The sequence below is a fragment of the Poecilia formosa genome, unplaced genomic scaffold, assembly GCF_000485575.1.
Source record: "Poecilia formosa unplaced genomic scaffold, Poecilia_formosa-5.1.2 Scaffold107, whole genome shotgun sequence".
NCBI lineage: Eukaryota > Metazoa > Chordata > Actinopteri > Cyprinodontiformes > Poeciliidae > Poecilia > Poecilia formosa.
The window spans coordinates 1,855,648-1,877,750 of record NW_006800046.1 but is presented as its reverse complement, the minus strand read 5'-3'; the positions used below and the strand labels follow the sequence as shown (position 1 = coordinate 1,877,750).

The 22,103-nt window shown below is 41.8% G+C and overlaps 1 protein-coding gene across 1 annotated transcript; it reads right to left on the bottom strand.

Annotated features, from left to right (window-relative positions):
* Nucleotides 1-40: 40 nt before the first annotated feature.
* Nucleotides 41-21,595, bottom strand: col9a2 (procollagen, type IX, alpha 2). The gene is made up of 32 exons (XM_007559814.2): nucleotides 21,524-21,595; nucleotides 20,357-20,422; nucleotides 19,599-19,634; nucleotides 19,433-19,495; nucleotides 17,870-17,923; nucleotides 16,704-16,739; nucleotides 13,964-13,987; nucleotides 13,785-13,838; nucleotides 12,655-12,708; nucleotides 10,742-10,792; nucleotides 10,583-10,639; nucleotides 10,451-10,504; nucleotides 7,921-7,974; nucleotides 7,749-7,802; nucleotides 7,225-7,278; nucleotides 7,078-7,131; nucleotides 6,918-6,971; nucleotides 6,772-6,825; nucleotides 6,621-6,674; nucleotides 5,279-5,323; nucleotides 5,137-5,190; nucleotides 4,970-5,023; nucleotides 4,695-4,748; nucleotides 4,521-4,592; nucleotides 4,117-4,152; nucleotides 3,938-3,982; nucleotides 3,524-3,556; nucleotides 3,298-3,444; nucleotides 3,162-3,216; nucleotides 2,798-2,986; nucleotides 2,641-2,718; nucleotides 41-697 (listed from the first exon to the last, which is right to left on the bottom strand). The coding sequence occupies exons 1-32, from the start codon at nucleotides 21,593-21,595 to the stop codon at nucleotides 492-494; spliced, it is 2,067 nt and encodes a 688-aa protein (XP_007559876.1). The 3' UTR covers nucleotides 41-491.
* Between the last annotated feature and the right edge of the window lie 508 nt (nucleotides 21,596-22,103).

Sequence of the window (22,103 nt, the reverse complement as noted above, 5' to 3'; positions counted from 1 at the left end):
AGAATTCTTCACCATTTTTTTTTGTTTTTCATTTTCTCTCCCCCCCTCCCCCAAACATCTCTCGGCTTGTAGATCTACCGTGTGTCGGTAGATAGGAGACGCGGAGGTTCAGTCTGAATCTGCTCCCGTCTCACTGCCAAGGAAAGGAGTGTGGCATTTGGACGGGGACTGACACTGACATCATCCAAAAAAAAAAAAAGAGAAAAAACACTGGAGAATTCTTAAGGATGTGGGTGGCTTGTGAGCTGCTGTTGTCATGGTGATGTGTGGGATTAAGATCATGATATCCCACCAGTCAAAAAAACTTCCAGTTGTAATATCTAGGAGAGATGGAGGATAGAGGCTGGGAAGCTAAACAGCCAGTCACCGCCCTATCGTCGCCCCCCAACTCTCATTTCCTGATGTTGTCCAAGTGAGGAGAGCAGTCTCTCTCTTTCCTCTCCCCCTCCCTCCGACAGTTGATTTAGAGAGAGAGAGAGAGAAAGGGGTCTCTAAACGTTGGGTCCTTTGATCGTCCCCGCCTCTTGTAATCTCGGCGAGGTGTACGCCGATGCCGCCAGACACATTGCCGCCTCGCAGAACCCGAGAAGACCCGGGGGCCCTGCCTTACCAGGGTGACCCGGCTCACCAGCTGCTCCCTGAGGTCCTCTCTCACCGGGCCTGCCATCTCTAGCCACACCATCAATGCCAGGAGGACCTGTGAAGTCGTAAGGTCGTAAGAGAAACTTAAGTTGATGACCGAAACCCTATGCAGGCACATTGCTTACATCACTGAAGGAAAGGCTTTCATTTATTTAATTTGCGCCCAGTTGAGCAGAACAGAACGAATTTCCTTTAGCTTGTACTGTTGCAGTCCTTTCACATCCCCACTCAGGAGCATCTGTTAAATGGCTGGAGTTAATGACGCCTTTGAAATTCCTCTCAGGATCCTATGCTATAGCAGCAGACGTAACGCCAAGTCCTTCAGTTGGCTTATTGTCTCTCTTGTCTTCTTTACCTCTCCCGTTCCTGTGCAGCTCTCTATTTTCTTTAATAGACATTTTCAACTGGTCCATAAAAACCCTTAGTAGTAATAAAGTAGTCGTGTTGATGCTAACTACCGTTACCGATATCACGCCATTTCTGTTTTTAAATACTGACTTGACAGTCACAGATATTGTACGGCACATTGAGTGACGGTAATTCAATCGGAATTGAACCCAACTCAAAGGTCAATCGTGTTTCTAACTAGTCACCTCCAACTTCAGAGAACGAAATGAAATCACCCTTATTCTGCCGATGGTTCGTTTTTCCATTTTGTTTTGCACAGACCAGCTGAAGATGATATTCCTGAACCTTTTCAGTTTTTGTAATTGACTGGAAGTTTCGCAGTGGATTCATGATCGACTTACAAGGGGAGGGGGGCAATAAATCCTTTGGCATTAACCATCACATCCAGTGATGTGACTAACGTTCATGTTTTTTAGTTGAGAAAACAGCAACAAAGTAGCTTATGAAAGGCAAATAATTTCTAATATCAGGTCAGGTGTTTGCTTTCATAAATGCCAATGAATGGGCGGTTCCATATTTCTTCCATTTTGCTTCCGTCTGAACAAACATTTTTTTTCCTGTAATCAGGTTGTACAAAGCCGATAAAACCGACGAGAATAAAAAAATGGTGGTATAGCGTTTAGCACAACTCGGGGTTTGTTGTTAAAAGACCAAATTCAGTTTTTACTTTGTTGTGGGTCACATGGAAATGTTTTATTGGACGCAGGTTTAGCTGTCTGGCTCCTCTGTAACAGCCCCTAACTGTTACTGACAGATATAAAACTAAGTATTGCAGAAATTGTCCAAATAAAGATGCTCATTATGGGGTTGGAGACGGATGCAGTAAAACGTGCAGAAATGTCAGACGTGTTATTTATAGCAGCTGCTTCCGGCGCTCTCTATATCGCCATCAGTGGCAAAGTTTGTGCGGCTTCTGAAGTTGATAGGAAATATAGGAGGACATTAAGAGGCTCGCACTGTTATTGCTGATGGTATATAAGGGCGATGAAAGACTTCTAGTCGGTGGTGGTGAGTCACCAATCAAAAAACACCAAGGCACTTTTTTTTTTTCCTCGAGTCCAACCTAGGAACCGTCAGACTTTCTCGACAATCGAAAGCATTTGATACCCACAGAGAATAGCATCAAATCTTTTCATATACCGAATGACACTTTATGACAACAGTCATAAACATTCATGAAGACTTTTTCATGTTCAGTATTATGCCAGTCTTATGCACACCCCTTTAAATAAAGCGTTATCAAAATGTCAAATGTTATTCAGTTTCCTGTTTTTTTTTTTTTTTTACTTTAAAACAGTCATAACACTTAATTGTCCAGTCACTTATCCTACAATAAATAACCAATGATGTACTATTGAAACTGAAATCAAAATCCAACAATTGGAGGTTTGTAACAGAACGCACATAATTACAAGTCTAAGAAGTAATTCTCCTTCTCTTATTCCCTTATTCCATTTGCTGTGAGTTCAGGACTGACATAATTTAGGGCTTGGTAAACCACAATTGAAGGTTTTTTAGAAATCACTTTAATAGCAAGGTGCTTTAATAGTGTAATCTTTGCATACTTGAGTTAGAAAAGGAAATGTTCACCTTGTATCCCTGGAGGTCCTGGTTGACCTGGGTGAGGTTTACCTGGATCTCCTCTCTCTCCCTTTGGCCCTCTCTTTCCTGGACAAAGACAAAGACATTACCAACAAAACCAACAATAAGCACCGTCTCATCTCACTCCAGTGCTGTGGTGATTTACCTTTTAGCCCAGTGTTGCCAATCTGCCCCGGACCTCCAATCATACCAGGGATACCACGGGTGCCAGGTAAGCCATGTGGCCCTTGGGGGCCAGGTGCCCCCGGTGGACCAGGAGGCCCGGGAGGTCCCATTACACCCGCGCCACCAAGCACAGCCCTTTTGGCACTCACTGCCACAGCCTGCAGTCTTTCTGTACCAGAAAACCGAATAGTCATTCCTAAGGCCTTTCCTTTGACGACCAACATCCGACTGCTTCAAAAGCTAAAAAGTCTTTTTCTTCTTCTTTTTTTTTTTTTTTAAAGAAATGAGCTCATCTAATCCAACCTACAGATATCAAAGGTGAATTTACAGATAATAATGCTCACCCTGCAACATCTTTAGCACCACTTCGATAATATGCTGGTCGGATGCGTCGCGCCCCTGGAGGCAGCGAGAGAAGCCTCAGCGTCCCATTAGTGAAACAAACTGAAAAGAGAAATGTTGCCGCAGCAAATCACTTACCGTTTGTCCAGGAATGCCCGGTACGCCGGGTACTCCTCTCTCTCCGTTGAGTCCCCTTGGACCAGGCAGCCCAGGTGGCCCCGGATCCCCTGGTTTCCCGGGGTCCCCAGTGGGGCCGTTGTGTCCGGGGTCCCCCCTGATTCCTTGCTGTGAAGCAAAGAGTGGTCAGGAGGAAAGATTCATAAAACGTCAGCGAGACGGTCGAACGGCGATCTCGTCCACTCACCTGTCCTTTGGGCCCCGGTTCTCCAGACAAACCCTGTCACAGCAAACGAAAGCTTTACTCGGTGAAGCCATTTGTTTGACATTTTGTGGGGAAAATGTGACAAATATTGAGGGATATGAACACGACTGACTTCACTATCAAAATGGAATTTGGTAAACAAACGCATAAAAATGTATCCACACCAAAGCCTGTACAAATAGTTTCGTCCCTTTTTCATAAATTACTTCCTCTCTGAGTTATTATGTGTATTAGTATGTAAACTGCAGCTTCCTTTTAGTTTGCTGGTGATTTTAACGTTTTGCATTTGAATCTTCTCATCTTCAGAGAGAAAATTCCCTATCCACAGACTTCGTTGCGGTTCTTTGCAACAAGGAGCTCGACGCGGCTTTGCCTCGCGCTTTTACCCGTCTTTACCTTTTCGCCTTTCTCGCCAGCCAATCCCTCGACACCCGGGTCGCCCTGAAAGCAACAGAGAGGAGACAGCTAAGAGCAGAACAAAGCGGGGTGGGGGCGGGGGGGGTAATCTTGCGGGCACCAAGCTCTGGATTTCTGACCAGCTCGTTTTTGAAAAAGAAGCAGAAAGTTCTACTCACTATGTCTCCCTTCGGACCAACTTTTCCTTGGAAGCCCTGGTAGGAAAAGAAAGGGAGGGAGAGAGGTGGGTACATGCGAATGTGGCTACATCCAGAATCTATTATCCTTCGAAACGCACAAGAACTAAATATTGATTGAGGCCACTGACACCAGAGATTGTGAGGAAAGAAAAATGTTGTCTCATCTCCGAAACAAGGAAGATGAGGATGCTTGGATTATCATTTATATTGCTTGCCTTACTCAATGATCTACAGTGAACCTCATTTGAGTTCTTTTCACTGGTAAATGCTGCCCCCAATGGTCAGGCCTGCTAAACTACATTAGATGATTATGAAAAATGTATACACTATGTGTGGATAACTTTACATTTGCATATTTTTCCTTACATAAATCGTTCACAAACCTGGTCTCCTTTAGTCCCAGTAAGTCCCTGTGGGCCTGGGATACCAATAGGCCCTCTCTCTCCTTTGCTCCCCTGTTGGAAAAGATAAATATGGTGTTTAGTGTGCACTTTGCAATCATCTTTAAAAAAAAAAAAAAAAAAAAAATGCTTTAATAATTATGTAATGCAACTTACGGGCTTCCCAACGGCTCCCTGTGGCCCCACTGGGCCCCGCTGTCCTCTGTCTCCCTGCAGGAATAGGTGTGATGTTAGCTCTGTGGCTTGAGTAAATAGGAAACAGGTAGGATTTATTTACTTACTTATTGATATCACCAAATGTATTAACAATGGCAATTCAATACAAACTTTACAAATCTATTTCTATGATATATATATATATATTTTATTTTTTTTATTTTTATTTTATTTTTTTTACTTTTCATTATTATTGTTTTTTTTTCGGTTCTTACCTTAGGTCCAGGAACTCCTTCCATACCTGGCTCTCCAGGAATACCTGGTTCACCCTAACAGAGGGATAATAAACGTGTACAATTGTTCTCAATGTTTGATCCACCAGTGAAAAAAAAAAAAAAGAATAATTATGTGCGCATATATGTATAAATTATATGTTCCCCACCAAAGGACCAGGAGTACCAGGCATGCCACTGTGGCCCCTCGGTCCAGGTTCCCCCTGAAAAAGCAACAAAATGCAGTAAGAAATAAAACACAAATGTCTAAAAAAAAATAAATAAATAAATAAAAAACATGTAAAATCATGCCTTTCTTCCAGGTTCCCCTTTCCCTCCGGGTGTGCCAGGCAAACCCTGCAAAATTAGCACAGCTTTTAAAACACAGCAAATCCAAACTCCGTGTATGCGTGCAGAGGGCAAAACCGACGGTGCAAACGTGATTGTGTTACTGCTATCAGTGAAGTGGCAAAAAATGTCTGGGCACAGCAAAGCCACCTTTGCGAGCCAGGGCCAAACGCTTTGCCTTGCTCATTCGTGCGCGTTTGTGTTTAAGTGTGTAGAAAAATTCCAAGTTCCAGAGCTTGAGTCTGTCGCAGCCCGAGTGTCACAGGAGCGATCACACAGCAAAGTGTGCCTTTCGCGCTTCATTACCTCTTAGTCAAAACAATGCAGATAAGCACATACACACACACACACACACACACACGCAGTCACACACATTTGTGTGTTCCCCCACCGGCCTGATAATGATAAATGGTCTGTGGAGGCAGCAGAGAGCCATTTCAAGGTGGTTTGTATTCTAAAACAGAGTGGGTCAAAGGGTCTCTGTTACCCTGGACGACTGCCCAGAAACCAGAGCTGGAACTCAAACGTATGAGTTTGCTTCCAACCTACTGCAACATTTTATTTTTATTTTTTTTGTGTGTGTGAGTGTGTGATTTGGTTTTGTTGGTTTTGTTGAGTCAAGATGGAGAAAAGTGTCAAGTAATTAAAGTCTGGAGTATCTCGCATGTCTTTATTTGACAAAATTTGTTAAAATTTTGTCAAATATCTGTGAGATTACACAGAGTCTAACAATGTTCCAGTCGTCCCACTGATCTTAACCGGAATTAGATGTGGATTTTCATTGGAGCATTCTAATACCTGAATAAGCTTTTTATCTAAGGTATTAAATTGTAGTTCTGCTTGTATTTCTGAGTTGTTTCTCTGCTGTAATGTGAACCTCCAGTTAAATCTCACGTTTTTGTTACCTATAAGACGTCTTCCTTCAGAATTACTGCGTTCATCTCCCTGTCAGACTAACCGGCTGAGATTGATCCCTTCGGCATGATGCTTCCCCCACCATGTCTCACCATGGCAACGGTGTGTCTGCTTCTCAGATTGATGCCTCTGCACCCAGCCTGTCAACCTGGGCAGCCAACTATAATCTGGGTGGTTTTGTGTATATTCCATAATGTTTTCATTTTTGCAATTGTAAAAATAAATAAATAAAGTCACATTATTTCCGATTTATGCCGTAATTTATGTTGGTGGATTGCACAAATTGGAGAAAAAGAAAAAAGAAGAAACATTGGAATTTGATTTTGTTCTGTGACAAATTGGACAAAGGTTTATGGACAATCATAAAAAAATTTTAAAAAAAATCACTTACTGCTGTCCCTGCAGGACCAGGAGGGCCAGGCATACCGGGTTGCCCAGGAGCCCCCTACATAAAATACATCAACAAAAAAAGAAAAGAAAAGAAGATTAAACGTGTCATTTTTTCCAGACTCTGATCGTCGCAGCAGCAGGTGCACGCTTACCTTGATTCCAGGAATGCCAGGTGTGCCGTCTTTTCCATCGATACCCGGAAGACCCTGGGATAGCGGGCGGACGATGAATCAAAGGACTTTACTTGGCACGCTCTTTGAAAACATCAGCGAACACACAAACAAGAGGCTTCACTCACATTCTCCCCCTTTTTGCCAACGGCCCCCTGTGGGCCCTGGATGCCTCGGCCGCCCTGCGGAAAACAAATGTGTCTGCCTCAGCGTGCGCACGGTGCCATGCGATAAAGTTTTCAGAGATAACTGTTGTTGTTTGGCAACGACTGTAGAGGTTTCACCCACTTTGTCTCCTTTTTCTCCTGAGTCCCCAAGTGGCCCCTGAGGTCCCTCCTCACCCTGCAAAAAAACAACAACAAAGGATACCTTAGAATAATCGGAACTTTATTTTGAAGTAAGTGTGTGTGTATGGGTGTGTGTGTGAGTTCTCACAGGCGGTCCAGGAATTCCTACAGGTCCAACGATGCCCTTGTATCCACGAGGGCCCTGCCGGAGAACAACAAAGTGCCATCAATCACCTGAGATCAGAGGGAAAGTTAAGTTGCAGAAGCCTATTATTTATTGTGATAAAGGGATAATTAGTGCTTAACTCACTCCACTAATGGGAGCAGCGCAGAGAGCCAGCCACTCTTGTTTTGGCTTTAAGCCGGGGTGCTAACTTGGCTAACTTGGCTAATGTTAACAGTAAGATGGATGGCTACAGTGGATCATTAACTACAGATGGAGTCACAGTGGACCCAGACAACCCCAACTCATTAGAGAAGGAGAGAGATTTGTGTTAGCATCATTTCCATATGTCCCCATTGCTGGTAATGGATGGTGTTTGTATAGACGGGGGCTCAGGCTGTGCTGCGCCTTCTTGGTGCTTAGCACAGAATTTGAATTGCCCCGCATCCGCAGAGCAAAGCGACAACAAGACTCCGTCTGAATCGAAAACAACAAAGCGCGGCACTCACGGCCTCTCCTTTAGGACCCATCATTCCTGGATAGCCCCGCAGACCCAACGGACCCTGGAAGGAAAGGAAAAGTCAGTGAAGTAATGGGGAGAACAGAGCACTACAAATGCCAGTTTCCTGTGCTGAGCTCGAACAACCATGCGCATTAACTAATTTTGAATCTGTGGCATACCGGGGGTCCTGGGATGCCCTGCTCCCCAGAGATACCAACATCTCCCTTGGGTCCCTGTTTAAAAAAAAAAAAAAAAAGATAAAACAGACTTGTTAATTTCCCAAACTAACAGAAGGTCAAATTGTGGTCTCGTGTGCGTATGTGTGTTACATTTCATTCATGAAAACTTAAAACCTGAGAGCAAGTACTTTCAAAGCCAGTTTTAGACGGTTTCTTTTGATGCCTTAACCGGCCTTTGATGGTTGTATACTGTGTACTGGCTGAGTCAAGCTTGATAAAGTTCTAGCTGAAACTAATTAGCCAGCAAGAGCGAGCTAATCAAAAATTAATGGTCCAATCCAAATTTGCCCACACAGATCCCAATTTCCCTCACAAACACATGAACTTCAAGGTACATTGCTGCAAAAATGCAAAGCGGGTCGGAGTTAAAGGGGGTCAGAGTTGTTCGAGTGTGAAATTTCCAGAGGGAAATCTTAACTCGAACGTTGATGCTTGCTGTTGAACACTGGAAGCTGATCAGCTGCGGTTTAACAACGCTCCCAGCTTTGATTCCAATGGAAATCAAATGGGATGCATGTTTAATGGACAGGATTTGACCATCTTCAGATTACAAAAAATGTGATTTATTGAGAGTTTTGTCATGGCTCTCCTTACCTGTCAGGGTTTCGTATGTTGTGTCAATGCTATGCACCTAATCACGTTCACAGAAAGGGATTGTAAGATGTAAATCAGATGTAAATGCTAACAACTGTTTCTGAAAATATTCAAAAATGATCTCTGCCTATAAGAGATGCACTGACGCAGGCTGTGCTAACAGCAGCTTCGGTGTGGACGTTATTACTGAAGGTGGGCAACTCAAAGTGAGCTTCGTGTTTCAAAGTGAAGTCATCTTGCTATAGATGTTTCATGTGCGAAACGACCATTTTGGATTTTGAGGACAGGCAGACAAGAAGTTACAGCTACAACAAATGTGAGTTTTAAACTAAAATTCATACTTACGAGTCAAAAGAAGAAAAAAAAAACTTTTGTTTTTTATTAAATTTGAATTGGTGTTTTTTTTAATGCGTCTTGTTGATTGCGTTTATTTCTAGTTTTCCTTACAAACATGCTGATTCTACATTTGTGAATGGTTTTCATTGGTACAATGAAATGGACTTTATAAATTAATTTCATTTGACCTGTTACAGTTTTCATCATTTGAGCAATTAATACCCAGATATTCTCAGTCATCCCCTTATAATTTATTTTCAGTTTCTTTCTAGTTCTTTGTAGAAAATATACAAAACCGTCACATCATTGCCCCCTGTAAAGTTATCATGAAAAATGTATGCCTTTGGGTCAAAAAACTGAGGCTGAAGTGAACATAAGAGAATTATTGATAAAACTCTGCGTCATGCACACAGATGCACGCAGTGTGCATGATACATGTTGAATGATGTTGGCTATACAGGTCCAAATTGCTATTTTGTCCAGTGACTATATACGTTCCTCTTTAATAAATTTGAAAATATGCTACAGTGAGGCTCCTTTGTCAGTTTAATAGTCCCTGTTGAAAATAACAGCCTTCGAGCAGGCAGTAACCATACCTTTCACATTTCTGTAGTGTTATTTATTTATTTATTTTATTTTTTTTTATCAATTTGATGCAAGATTCAAATAGTAAATGTTGTTTTCAGCAGCTACAGGCAGAAAATCAGAAGTGACAGAAACGAAGGTTTGAAAACATGTTAGACCAGATAAAACCTGTGTCTATAAGAGATAGTCAACTCATCTCGGCATAAGTATGATAATCCTCAGTCAGCTGTGTTAAAAGAGCCGTCTAACAGTTCCTGAAGTGCCATACCTCCACATTGTTTTCTGCTGGAGCCGAGATAAAGATGAGTGGCCTCCTCAGCATTTTTTTATTATTTTTTTTATTCACAAGTGATTTTAGCATGCAGGAAGTAAAGCATTTCTGCTCAGCTAACATCTGAGTCTCAGCCTGAGCAGCCTGCCGGAGATGTTAACAGCTCCTGGCGGGTGTCTTTAAGATGAAGAAAAGACAGAGCAACCTTGAGTCAAGGCAGGCCCTCTGAAATCCAAGCTGGGCCTGTGTGGAGTGGTTATCGGGTGAGTCGAGTGTTTTTCAGAATCTAAGCACTGCCAGAAGGTTCATTGTGTGGGAAGATCAGAGGCTAAGTCCTCGGACTCGGCTAGCTGCTCCCCAGGAGTCCGCGGTGTGCTCATTACCTCTGCTTAAAACGGTGAGGTGAGAGGTCTGCCTGAACCTTGACTCTCTCATCCTCCCCCTTCATGTACCTGGCTCCTGCACCGTCTCTTTCATCTGGCACACCGCTGCACGCGGACTGCAGGTCCGAGCTCCGGCCTGACTAATCGCTGCCAGATTAGTGCAGTCATGTGCCTCGGGGGGCTTCATTAAAACTAATCCCTGCCTCCTGTGACTCTTAGCAGTGGCTGAGTGTGCAATGCTGTAAAAAAAAAAAAGAAAAAACATATACATGTACAGGTGCTTGTGTAGCGCGCAGCTCACCGGTTTCCCTATGCTGCCGGGGTCTCCGAGAACGCCGGCACGCCCTTTGTGTCCCTGGGGAGCAACGCTTTAGTCAGGACGGTGCTGCGGCAAACTTTGTAACGGGAGAAACAGGGAGACGCAAAGCCTTACTTTTACACCCTGAAGTCCCTGAGGGCCTTTGGGTCCTGCTGGGCAGTTGAGAGGACACTGTTTTAAGAGATGCAAAAGAATACGGGTTAACAGAAGTGAAATCATGCCAAAAAATAAATAAATAAATAAATGTAAGAAACTAGTTGTGAAAGATCTTACCTGCAAGTCTGCACTACCCTCCTCGAGACCAATAAACTTGCCTGGAGGACCCTAGACAGGCATTTGGACACAAGCATGAGGGAAGTCTGCTGGCCTCAGTTGGCAAAGAGTTACCTCCCCCCCCGGCCCTCCCACACCCACCCAACCCCCCTTTCGCTGACTCAGCGCTCTCCCCATTATTTTCAGCGATTCCTCTCCCTATCTTTCCATCTCTCTGCTTATAGATTAAGTTAGGAAGTGAGGTATCTCTAGAGACTGATGTATTACTGCTGCACTCAGATGAGACACCCCACTGATCTAATAGGGGTTTATTTGTCCTAGGACAGCACTAAAGTTAAACAAATACACTCCCTTGGGCAGTGAACATCATTCTAGGTGAAGACACTCCCTCTCCCCACACCCGCTCTTTCGGAGCCACTCGGAGAAACACACAGGGGAGTCATGCACCTTCAAAAAAAAAAAGTCTAACTCTCAGAACTGTTTTGGTTGCCTCAACACTTTCTGTCTGCTGGGACCTATATAAACAGCTCACTGTGGTTACAGCAGGTATTTTCATGCATTAAAAAAGAAAAAAAAAATCAACCTCTTCTTCTGCAGGAACAAACAATCATCAATCTTAGTAGTTTGTCAAGGCCTTTCATTTCGCCTTGTAATCACATCCGGCGACATAAGGCACATTCAATTAGACTGACAAAGCCATAAGCCTAATTAAGCCTAATGTACACCCGTTCGCGCATTCACTGATCTCCGCAGTCTTGGTGCAACATATATCATCATATGGAAACTGTGAAGTTTAAAGTTCATCCAGGCAGAACTCTGTGGTTTATTGGAAGTACTGTTGCAGAAATTTGTGCAAAAGAAAAGGCTGGCATATCATCAAGTCCAAAATTACTCATAACCCTGGTGAAAATAGATTTAAAGTCTTTTTTTTTCTCCTTGTTTTGTCTGAATGGAAGTCATATGAATGTTTTGGACAAGGCCAGTCACACGTCTGAGTTGAAGCTGTTAGAGAGGGAGTTAAAGATGAGGGTAATGGCAAAGGACCCTAAAAGACTTAAAATGCATTACCAAACTATCAGTGGAAACATGCAGAAGGGTAACAAATGGTCAGCAATAGTAGGAACAGTTTGATTACTGTAATATCAACTAAGATGTCTCCAGTTATTATTGAGAGTGTATCTGTTTATGCGGTATATCGTAACTGGACGAGTGTTCGTACTGATTGTATCCGGTTCAACCCTATTTAAAGCATGCACGTATTACTGACCGAATGCAGCATTGTTCTCTATGTGCACAACTAAGTGTGCAATGCAAAGTTCCAACGAGCAACTTTAAAAAGTTCCACCAAAACAGAACAAAACAGAGAGGAATCCCGACTTTCGCTGAACTCTACTTGGGAACATTAAGGTTTTTCATGCAGCTACAGAGGAGAAAGAAAGGCGGACCAAACCCAAGCTTCGTACTGGCGTTTTTCTACAGCAGTAACGTATGGACAGCAGCTCGCTGAACTTAATCACTCCCCTGAAGCAACTTCAAGCCAAATTTAAACATCACAGATACTGGAGACGTTTAAATCTTGGTAGCGCTAGCATCCAGTGAGCATGAGCTTTATACCTGGTATGAGATGCAAATATCCAGTCAGTTCTTAGTTTCTTTTTTTCTTTTTTTTTTAGGTTTTTGAAAAATGCAATTCCTTGTAAAGTTTTGATTAAGGTTCAGAGCAAATATAGTACTGTTGTTTTTATGAGCATTTATGAACAAATATTTGTTATACATTAAAATGTTGATTTTCCCAAACTATATGCATCCTCAGTAAAATCATTTTATTTTAAAATGACATCAGGATCAACTTTGTTGTTTTGCGGTTAGGGATCACAATTTCCCTTTACAAACAATTTTCAGTTGACACTTACCGGTTTGCCTGGAGGTCCAGGGAGTCCTGGAGGACCTGGTGGTCCCAAAACACCCTACATGAAGCAGATAACAGAAAATAGCCACAAGTAAAATAAGCAAACAGACTCGGTTATGAGAAGGGCATCGAGTTCCACTGTTCCAATGCGGGCAGCTGTAGTGTACTGCTGCTACCACAAGGTGGTGGTAAATACGAGTTCTCTATCTACTGCCTCCAAGAAGCACTTTATATTCTACTGCTAGGCCCGCAGATGGCTGAAAAAACATTCCTAATACAACAATAGTTTTCAACTCTACTGCTGCGCTGATGGGTGGTTTACTAATGCCACGCTGCGGTGGCAGTAAATAGAAGCTGCTCCTCTACTGCGATGCCCGCAATTGAGTGCAATGTATTCCTGCTACCACAGGAGGCAGAATTGAGAAACGCTTCCTGTTTTACTGCAAGGATGGCAAATGATTGTTAGCATCGATGCTACCGTGGCGTGTAGATGATGGCGAGAGCCTTCTATAGTAAGACAGGTAACTGCAATGCACTGCTGCTGCTGCAAGGGCAATCAGAAGACTTAAGGCTGGTAATTTGTTACAATGTATCGCTGCTTGGAAATAAGAAGAGCCTTTCATTTTATGACAGCAGCTACTGTCACTGTGTAAGTCATTCACAGAGTCTTGGTAGGTGTGGTAATGAGAAAAAACTAGTCTTGATGTCAGGCTTGGAATTGGTTGGTGTTGTTTGTCCGGTTTTAAATAATTGAAATATAATACTATGCTTATGAAGAGACCTTTGATGCCATCTTAATGACTTATTTTAGTAAGTTTTAATTAAAGGTATGACTACCTGCAGTCATTGCTGTAATTTCTATTTAAGTCAAATAAACTCCATCATTACTCAGAGAGGCTACAGTATTTGCGTGCTACTTTTTTCCCCTAAATAAAAGTCGATGGCTTCAGCCACTTCTAAATTCACCTCGAACAAACCTCTGCTGTTTGTCTGCTGCAAACTGCTGTGAGACATATTGGATATGACTGGAAGATGCTTTTTATTATGGTCACTGGGGTAATAATCCATAGAAACAGTGAAACAGCAGTGTAGTTGATCAAACAGGGGAGGTTTCACTAAAAACCGATGGCCTACCTTTGGTCCAGGCGATCCAATTTGACCTGGAAGGCCAATTGGCCCTGGGGCACCCTACGCACACAAAGCAATGTAGACAAATAGTGCAGTAAAGAACATTAGAATATATCCATTGTACTTCCATTAAAAAATAAAAAAAAATCAAAGCATTTCTGTGAAATAGCAAACATGCAACTTACAGCCAGACCTGGAAGGCCGACTCCCTGTGTGGAACAGAAAGAGGAAGTAGGATTAATTCATTGTGGTACAGAAATATCGGTAACACTTTATTTGAAGGGGGTGAATAAGACTGTCATGACACTGTCATAAACATGACATAACACCTGTCATTCATGAATAAGCCTTCATGAATGTTTATGACTGTTGTCATAAAGCGTCATTCGGTAAATTATGACACTTTTAATACAAAGTTGACATTATTCAAAATGTCTTTGTTATGACAACTTGACATTAACCAAGAAATCATTACTGTTTAAACTTTACCATTAATAACATAAAGTTACCTAATTTTTAAAGTGCAATCAGTAATACTTTTATAACAAATTTATATCAGTAATGATTTCTTGGTTAATGTCAAGTTGTCATAACAGACATTTTGAATAATGTCAACTTTGTATTAAAAGTGTCATAATTTACCGAATGACACTTTATGACAACAGTCATAAATATTCATGAAGGCTTATTCATGTTCATGACAAGTTTTTATGACAGTGTCATGTCAGTCTTATTCAACCCCCTTCAAATAAAGTGTTACCGAAATATCTATCAGACTCTGACTGATGCTTTGCAAATTGAAACAATGACAAAAAAGCAATGATTTGATAACACGTGTGTAGTGTACTGAATGAGGCTAAACAGTGCTCACAAACTCAGAACACTGGCAGTTTGTTTTGCTTGGTCTTTTACTTAGAATCAACGTTAACAGGATAATTAAGGAATCAGGCCTTCATGGAGGTAATTTAGCCCACTGGGCAGGATCTTGTGTCAGTGCAGCGTTAGACAGCTGGATGCCCGCCCCCCCAAACAGGGACGCCCCATAATGCTGAACAAAGGATTAACTAATTGTGTGGCACCCAAGCATAACATTGAATACCTGCAGTTCTGCTGTAGGGTGTGAGGAAGATAGACACAGAGCACCACCTAGTGGCGTCAGACTGTGCTTACATGTAAATTTGAAGCTGGTTTGTTTGCGTGCGTGTGTGAGAGGCTGTGTGTGAATCGCTTCTATTATAAGTTCAAGGCAGCGTCACATCTGGCCTCAGAGAGCTAAAACGGGGGGTGGGAGGGTGCAGCTGGTTAGACATTCAGGCACGACAAAAAGGCCAGCTGGGATACAAATATGCTAGATAATAAAGCATCTAGGCATCAACTAATAAAGCAGCGTCAAGATTCCCTCGGTCATGTAAACGTCTTCTTATTTACAAAAGCTGATAAGTTGTGACGAGCAATGAAAACTGTGAGTTAGCTTTGCCTGCCAAATCATCATAAACTCAAGATATCGACTCGAGTTCCTTTCAGACATACTGTGACCTTTGACGAAATCCTATGGAATGATACTTTGACACTCCATATCAGCATTAAGATATCAAAAATCAACCTTCTTGTATGTTGCTTAAATCATGTTTGCAATTATTTTGCATCACAGGTTCCAGAAGGCCAGGGCCGTCTTTAGAGGAGTCTTCAACAGGGTCAATGTAGCATTTACGCATTCATAGCTCATAGACAAGCTCTATCACCTGTTACATCTTTAATATTTATTATTTCTAATTAGGTATTTGCAATATCAAAAATGCAATAAACCGAAAAGGGACTTTTTAAAAAAAATTGCAAATTTAAACATGTTTGGTGGAAACTACTCCCAACAACCACCCAAATCCCAACATATGCTTTGATGCAAACATCAAATAATCTCCACTTGCTTTTATCTGAACTCAGCAGCATTTTCCTTCGGTACAGTTTACTTTCAGTACAAGTAGTACAACAATTAAGCCCCCATTTATCTTCAATCTTTATCGCATAGATTCAGTAATATGTGAGAAGCATTCTTCAGGGATTTATGCACAAAATATGACTGCCAATTTATCAGCTGGACATCAGTTCAAATGCACTTTTCAACCACATTCCAGAGTTCCATTATCAGAATGAAATCTGGTGACTTCAAAAGCCAGGGTTGTGCAGTCACCCCACAGTCATATTCGAGAAGCCCGTTGAGTGTAAATTTGTGACACGGTGCATTAACCTGCTGGATGTAGTCATCAGAAGGCCGGTACAGTATGATTTTAAATGGATGGAGTTGGTCACCATCTATTCGCAAGGAAAGCTGTGGAGTTGAAATGGTGCTTTTTTTTCTTTTTTTGCACTTATGAGCCCAAAATGAACCAAGAAAATCTCCCCTACACCATTACGCCACCTCCAGCCTAAACCTTTGGCAGAAAGCAGGAGACATGTTTTCACACTATTACACCAAATTCCGACCATACAACCTGAATGATGTCACTGAAATCAAAACTCAACGGTCCATGAAACATTTTTTTTTAGTCTGTAATTTCCTTTTTTGTGTTTAGTTTTTTTCTTTCTGGACTCTTAACATTAAATCCCAAGCAGTAGTGGTAGTGTGTAGAAAATCCCAACACATCAACACTCTGGCACCAACAACATGCCACATTCAGTCACTTACATCCCAGTTCTTCCTCATTCTGATGCCGAGTTAGGAAGTTCAGCAAAATTTTCCACAGTAAATCTAGGTTTTTGAATACATTGAGCTGCTGTACTGTGACTTGCTAACTTACTATTTGTCTTAAGAAGCTACACAGGTGCACCTTAGTTTTATTGAGAGAGTATGAAAAGAGGAGGGAGGTGTTCCTGATCTTATTTCTAAAAAGCATTAATTGGGAGTTCTTTTGAAAACGTGACACTTACTGGACGTCCAGGCTCACCACTTGGACCTGGTTGACCCTGCAAATGAAAACAAAGGTCAGTCCAATTGACTATGGGATGAAAACAGTGCATGTATTAAATGTGTGAAGCCTTATGTACAGAATTAAGCTGCGTATTGCTTAACGAGTGTGGAACTCCGTGCTGTGTGCTAAGCATTTGAAGGCAGCAAATAAAGTAACATAAGGAGCAAGAAACCATGGAAAACATCAACAGTCTAAGTCTTGAGAAACCCCTTGCTTGCCATACATGATGGCATGTAAAAATGCATTGCATAAGTCTACTTGCTCTAATATTACTGTCCTGAAAATGGACACTTTAAAATATTGTTCTACATACCAAAATTTTTTTTTTTTTAGTATTATTACACCCATTGTTACTCTATGTAATTGCTTCAATTTGTGCATTTACAGATTAGCAATAAAACGACAGTCCTCTGACTTCATTTCAAGATTGTACACCATGCTATCATAACGTCTCAGATAAAAAATTGTTTTGTTTTTGGTATTTTCTCAAAGAAGATTCCTCCCGGCGACGCGCTCAAACAATTTCTCTGCCTGGATTTTTCTGTGCTGAACTTTAGCGTCCAGCATGTTAATGAGGCCTGCAGATACAACATTTCTTATAATCTCTCTCAGTAGGACTACCTTGGGCCGAGATCAGACCGCGCAGTGTGGCATGCACTGCAGGGCTCAGAAAGTGATCTGTAGAAAGTTTCCTGCGTTTGGATTTTTTTTTTTTTTTATTTCTCTGCAGTATCGTTCGTTCTCTAAAACGACCATTTTCAACTTGTTTTTCAGATGTGCTCACAACTGGATAAACATGACTGCTATTCACACATATAATCTCTAAAGAAAAAAAAAGGTAAGTTAGTTTTTTCCAAATGCTAACCCTTCATTTTGGCTTTTGTGAGCATCTAACAATGTAAGTCAATCAGCTTATTTAATTTAAGGACCTGCTAAAGATGTTTGTTTTATGTTTTGAGATGCATAACTTACTGACTAAAAAATGTTTCTCCTACAGTGTACCAAGACTGAAATTGAACAAATACTTTAAGTGAAAGGCATCTTGTTCATGCCTTCCTGAAATGGATGTTTTCCACCCACAGCAGTGATGTATTGGTGGATAATCCAGTCAGCCAAAACACTTGCCTTTGGGCCGGGGTTACCGATTGGTCCGCGATCACCTTTTGCTCCAATCAAACCCTGGAGATGGACAGAAAAGCATAAAAACCAGTGAGCTATAGTATATATAAGGCAAAGTAATGAAATACAGAAAGAGTCACCAGGCAGCAGATTGCTTACACTGCGCTTTCCAGGGGGGCATACGTGACCTTACAACTGGGTTAACCTTGATTAAAGTCGACTCTGTTCTGGTAGGTATTTGGGAAATAAACCTTGAGATTCCAGGGCGGATTAGAGGCTAAATCTCTGCAGAACGCCTGCATGGGTGAGCTTTTGTTAGCATGTGATCTTTTGGCAGTGAAACTAAACTTTCCTGCTGATGTAGACTGAATCAGAGAAGATGCAATGACTGGCCTAAGAAGCTGCAGCACAGTTTAATATCAGTATTATTTCTAAGTAATTACAAGGTTAACTGTGTGTTTGTATGGCAAAGTAACGTGTAATCCAATTGTAATAATAGGTGTATTAGTTGACACAGTGTAAACCACCCAGGTATTATTTGTTTATATCACCCCTGAAATGTATCACAAACCTTCCTTTTAATTGAACTTCCTACAACTGTCAGTCACATCTCTAATATATGAGCCTCCTTATGTCATGGACCAACAAAAAGTGGTGTATAATTGTGATGTGGGGCAGAAATAACACCTGGTTTTACAAAAAAAATAAAAAATAAATATCGCTAACAAAAATCTGAAATTGTGGCATCTGTTTGTAAAATGCTTCACAACAAACTAGCTTCAGATACCTAGCGCCTGAAATTCAGGCCCACCCTCTGCAAAACAGCTCGAGCTCAGTCCATTTTGGAGTCTTGAAACTTTTTAAAGTGTTCTGATGGTTTTATCATCGTCCCTTTGACTGCTGCAGCACTGGCAGCAAGTAAATAAGAGGGCTTAATTTGCATCTGCATACTTGCAGAATCTCCCACATCTCATCAGAGGGAATAATTTTCTAAAAATAAATAAATAAAAAAATAAAAAAATAACACATTCACAATTTTACCACGCATAATATTTTGCTCGTATGTCAACATGCTGTATTTTGGTGTTATTCGTTCACTTGTTTGTTGTATCATTTACAAGGCTAGTGGCAAACTGCTTTTTTTCCCTCCTAAGGCTTTCTTTTTGCCAAAGAGAGACAGAGGTCAGGCGTGTGTGTGTGGAGTGGACGACTAATGGCTCTCTTCAAATTCTCCCACTTGAGAGAAGAGTCTCTGTTGCAGCACTGTGTAGCAAACCTTTTGAGGGTTTCTGGAACAGCTGTATTTACCCTGAGATTAAAACCCCACAGAAAAAACTGAGTTTTTTTTTTTTTTTTTTTTCCCCTACTTATTTTTGTTTGTAAAATATTATATCATTCTCATACCATTTTCCGCTGACATATATTAGACAAAGTCCCACTTGTTTGCAGTTGTAGCATATGAAAATCCATATCTGTATTCAAAGTTGTTTCGGTGAGCCTCTTGTTTGACCCATATCCTTCTAGCTCCCATCCAAGCAACTCCTGCCTCACAACAACCTGTTCACTCACGTCAATGCCGTTCTCTCCGGGGGGTCCATCGGGGCCGGGCTCTCCTGGCTCTCCCTTTTGTCCCTGCAATGAAACAAACAGCAAGGCAGTTGATGTCTTGGTGAATCGGAGCTTACAATTACTTTGACTGAGCCTTCACAGCAATAGTGACGCAGTGGGGACTCACCGGTGGGCCGGGGGAACCGGGCGGTCCTTTCTCCCCCTGCAGAAACACACACAGCTGTGTTAATTGTACTGCACAAGCAAGAAGGTTTAACAATTATTTTATTTTTTATATTTGCCTGGATAATGACAACAGAACTACAAGGAATTATTCAATTCGACCAACATTTTAAAGTGTATAATCCACATTTTCAAACACAAACAGAAGTTAGGCATTCGCAATGTTAAAAGGGTAATTTCTCATAAATATATATTCTTTTGAAAAATTGAGACGTCTCTGTAATAACACACTGTCCTGCCGCAAAGCCTCCATTATTAAGCTTTGTAAATTTATTTAGACGCCAGTCAAGAGTGGCGTTCATCATTACATGGGAGTCTCTAATGAAACTGAAACTGACTGAATTTTATTTTTGCTGAGTGAAAAAAAACATCCTCCGAAAAGCTTATTTCATTTGATTTTAGAGCAAATATTATCTACACACAGCCAGGCTGCTTCCTGCCCACCCCCCACCGCAGCAGCACGACACACAACCTGCCTCCTTTAAATAACTCGCATGTATCACATTACTGCGACACAAACTCGGCGCTCGGCTCCTGAAAAGACCCCTCTCTAGTGCGGAACAGAGCCCTTTTGTGCCAGTGTGTTTTTATTTATAGCCCCATCTGCTGGTAGAACTCCGGTACTGCACGGTGAGGAAGCGGTCACAATACCGATCTTTGTGAGAATGTGCACCGGGCAAACATGCACGGACGGATACTCACATCAATGCCATCTGAGCCAGGAATGCCAGGAGGACCTGGTGGACCTGGAGGTCCGGCCGGACCCCTCTGGAAGACAGAGAGAAAGGAAAACGCATGAAGGACTCTGTAGATTTGAATTATATTACTAATATGTGCCGTGTAGAGAATATTCATCCCTAAATAAGCAACCAAGACAGTTTTATTGTTTATCCCAAGCAATAATGCAAGCATGTCTTAAACACAAGTGTGTGCAAACCTGTAAAAATAATAATGACGATACTTTGTATGGATTTTGCACTCTGATTTGCATAAGTAACCCTTTTATTATTTATATAAATTAGCATATCAGTCATATAAATGCCTTAGAAGTTCATATGGAGATGAAAAGCAACAGAACTAGACAACAGTTTTTAAAAACAAAGGGATGATGTTAAGTAAATGAGGTAAAGGTGGAGGAATTGAAGAGGAATGTTGGAGGGAGGGGTTATGAGGGTGGCACTGTTTACCCCCACCCTGTCCCCCCAGCTGAGCCCCTAATCTTTTCACCTCAACCAGTCTCTCTTGTGATACAAAAAAAAAAATCAATTTACAAAAAATAAAAAATGACAGTAATCCACGTTGAAGAAGAATGAAGAAATTCCAGGATGAAGGAACGGGAATGTACAAGACTGTCTGTAGGTGAAGTGTGAATTTGCATCTGTGTGCACTAATGTTTGTCTTTCAAGGGCTTCCATGTTTGCTTCAAAAAAAAAAAGAAAAAAAAGAGACATTTTCTGTTTTTAGAAATATGTGTGCACTTTCCCCAAAAAGGAGTAGAACAGGCAAAGACAAATCCTTGTCATCGACAATCCTCCAATCGGAAGTTATTGGCTTCAAAGAATTGAAAATCCATCCACCCTGAGGCTGATAATCCACAGAGAATAGTCCGGTGCTGCTTGTTTAAACAGCAAGACAGAAGAAAAACTTTCAAAGCTTCTATTTCTACCTCGATCATCTCTTAAAGCTCGTCAGTGACCACTCGGGTCTGCATTGCCTTATTCCTCAATTCCTTAATTAGTTCTACCTGCTATCAAGACTCCACATGAACTCACAGCGTCAAGACATCCAGAGCCCGCTGACCCCTTTCGAGGGCCCTCATCCCTCTACACCCCCGAGTCCGGCAGGGCTCAACCTTTCCCATCCACTCACCACTTGTGCCAGAGCCAGGCACAGGGTTTGCAGGATGACCCAGGTCTTCAGCAAGGCGGAGAGAGCAGCCATGGTCCCTCGCCCCCGTCTGTCTCTCTTCCGATCGGCAAGTCCTCTCCTCTCGCTCCTCTTTCTGCTCCTTCACTCCTCTGCTAATCTGGCACGGTGCAGAGACAGGGGTGGGGGGAAAAAAGTGCTTTCAGAAGGAGAGAGCAGTGAGGGGAGAGGGATGGATGGATGGAGAGGTGGAAGAGGGTGGAGAAGGAGTGTGGGGGAGGGCAGAAAAGGAGGTGGAATCCTGCCCCTTGTTGCCAGCCCCACGAAGATCATTTTGAAAGAAACCCGTAGACCCGTATTTTACGATACATCAAAATGAGGAGTGATTTAAAAAAAAAAAAAAGAATCAGCACACAATTTTGATTCCGCATCCTTCACTGTAAATTAAGCTCTTGAGACTGGGAAAGTGGAATTATGAGCAAAACCTTGCTGCACAAGAGTCCTTAATCACAGGCCTTTGATTAACTCTGAATCCTTCCATACATCATTATAAGAGTTTATTTTTCTGCACTAGATTTAAGGG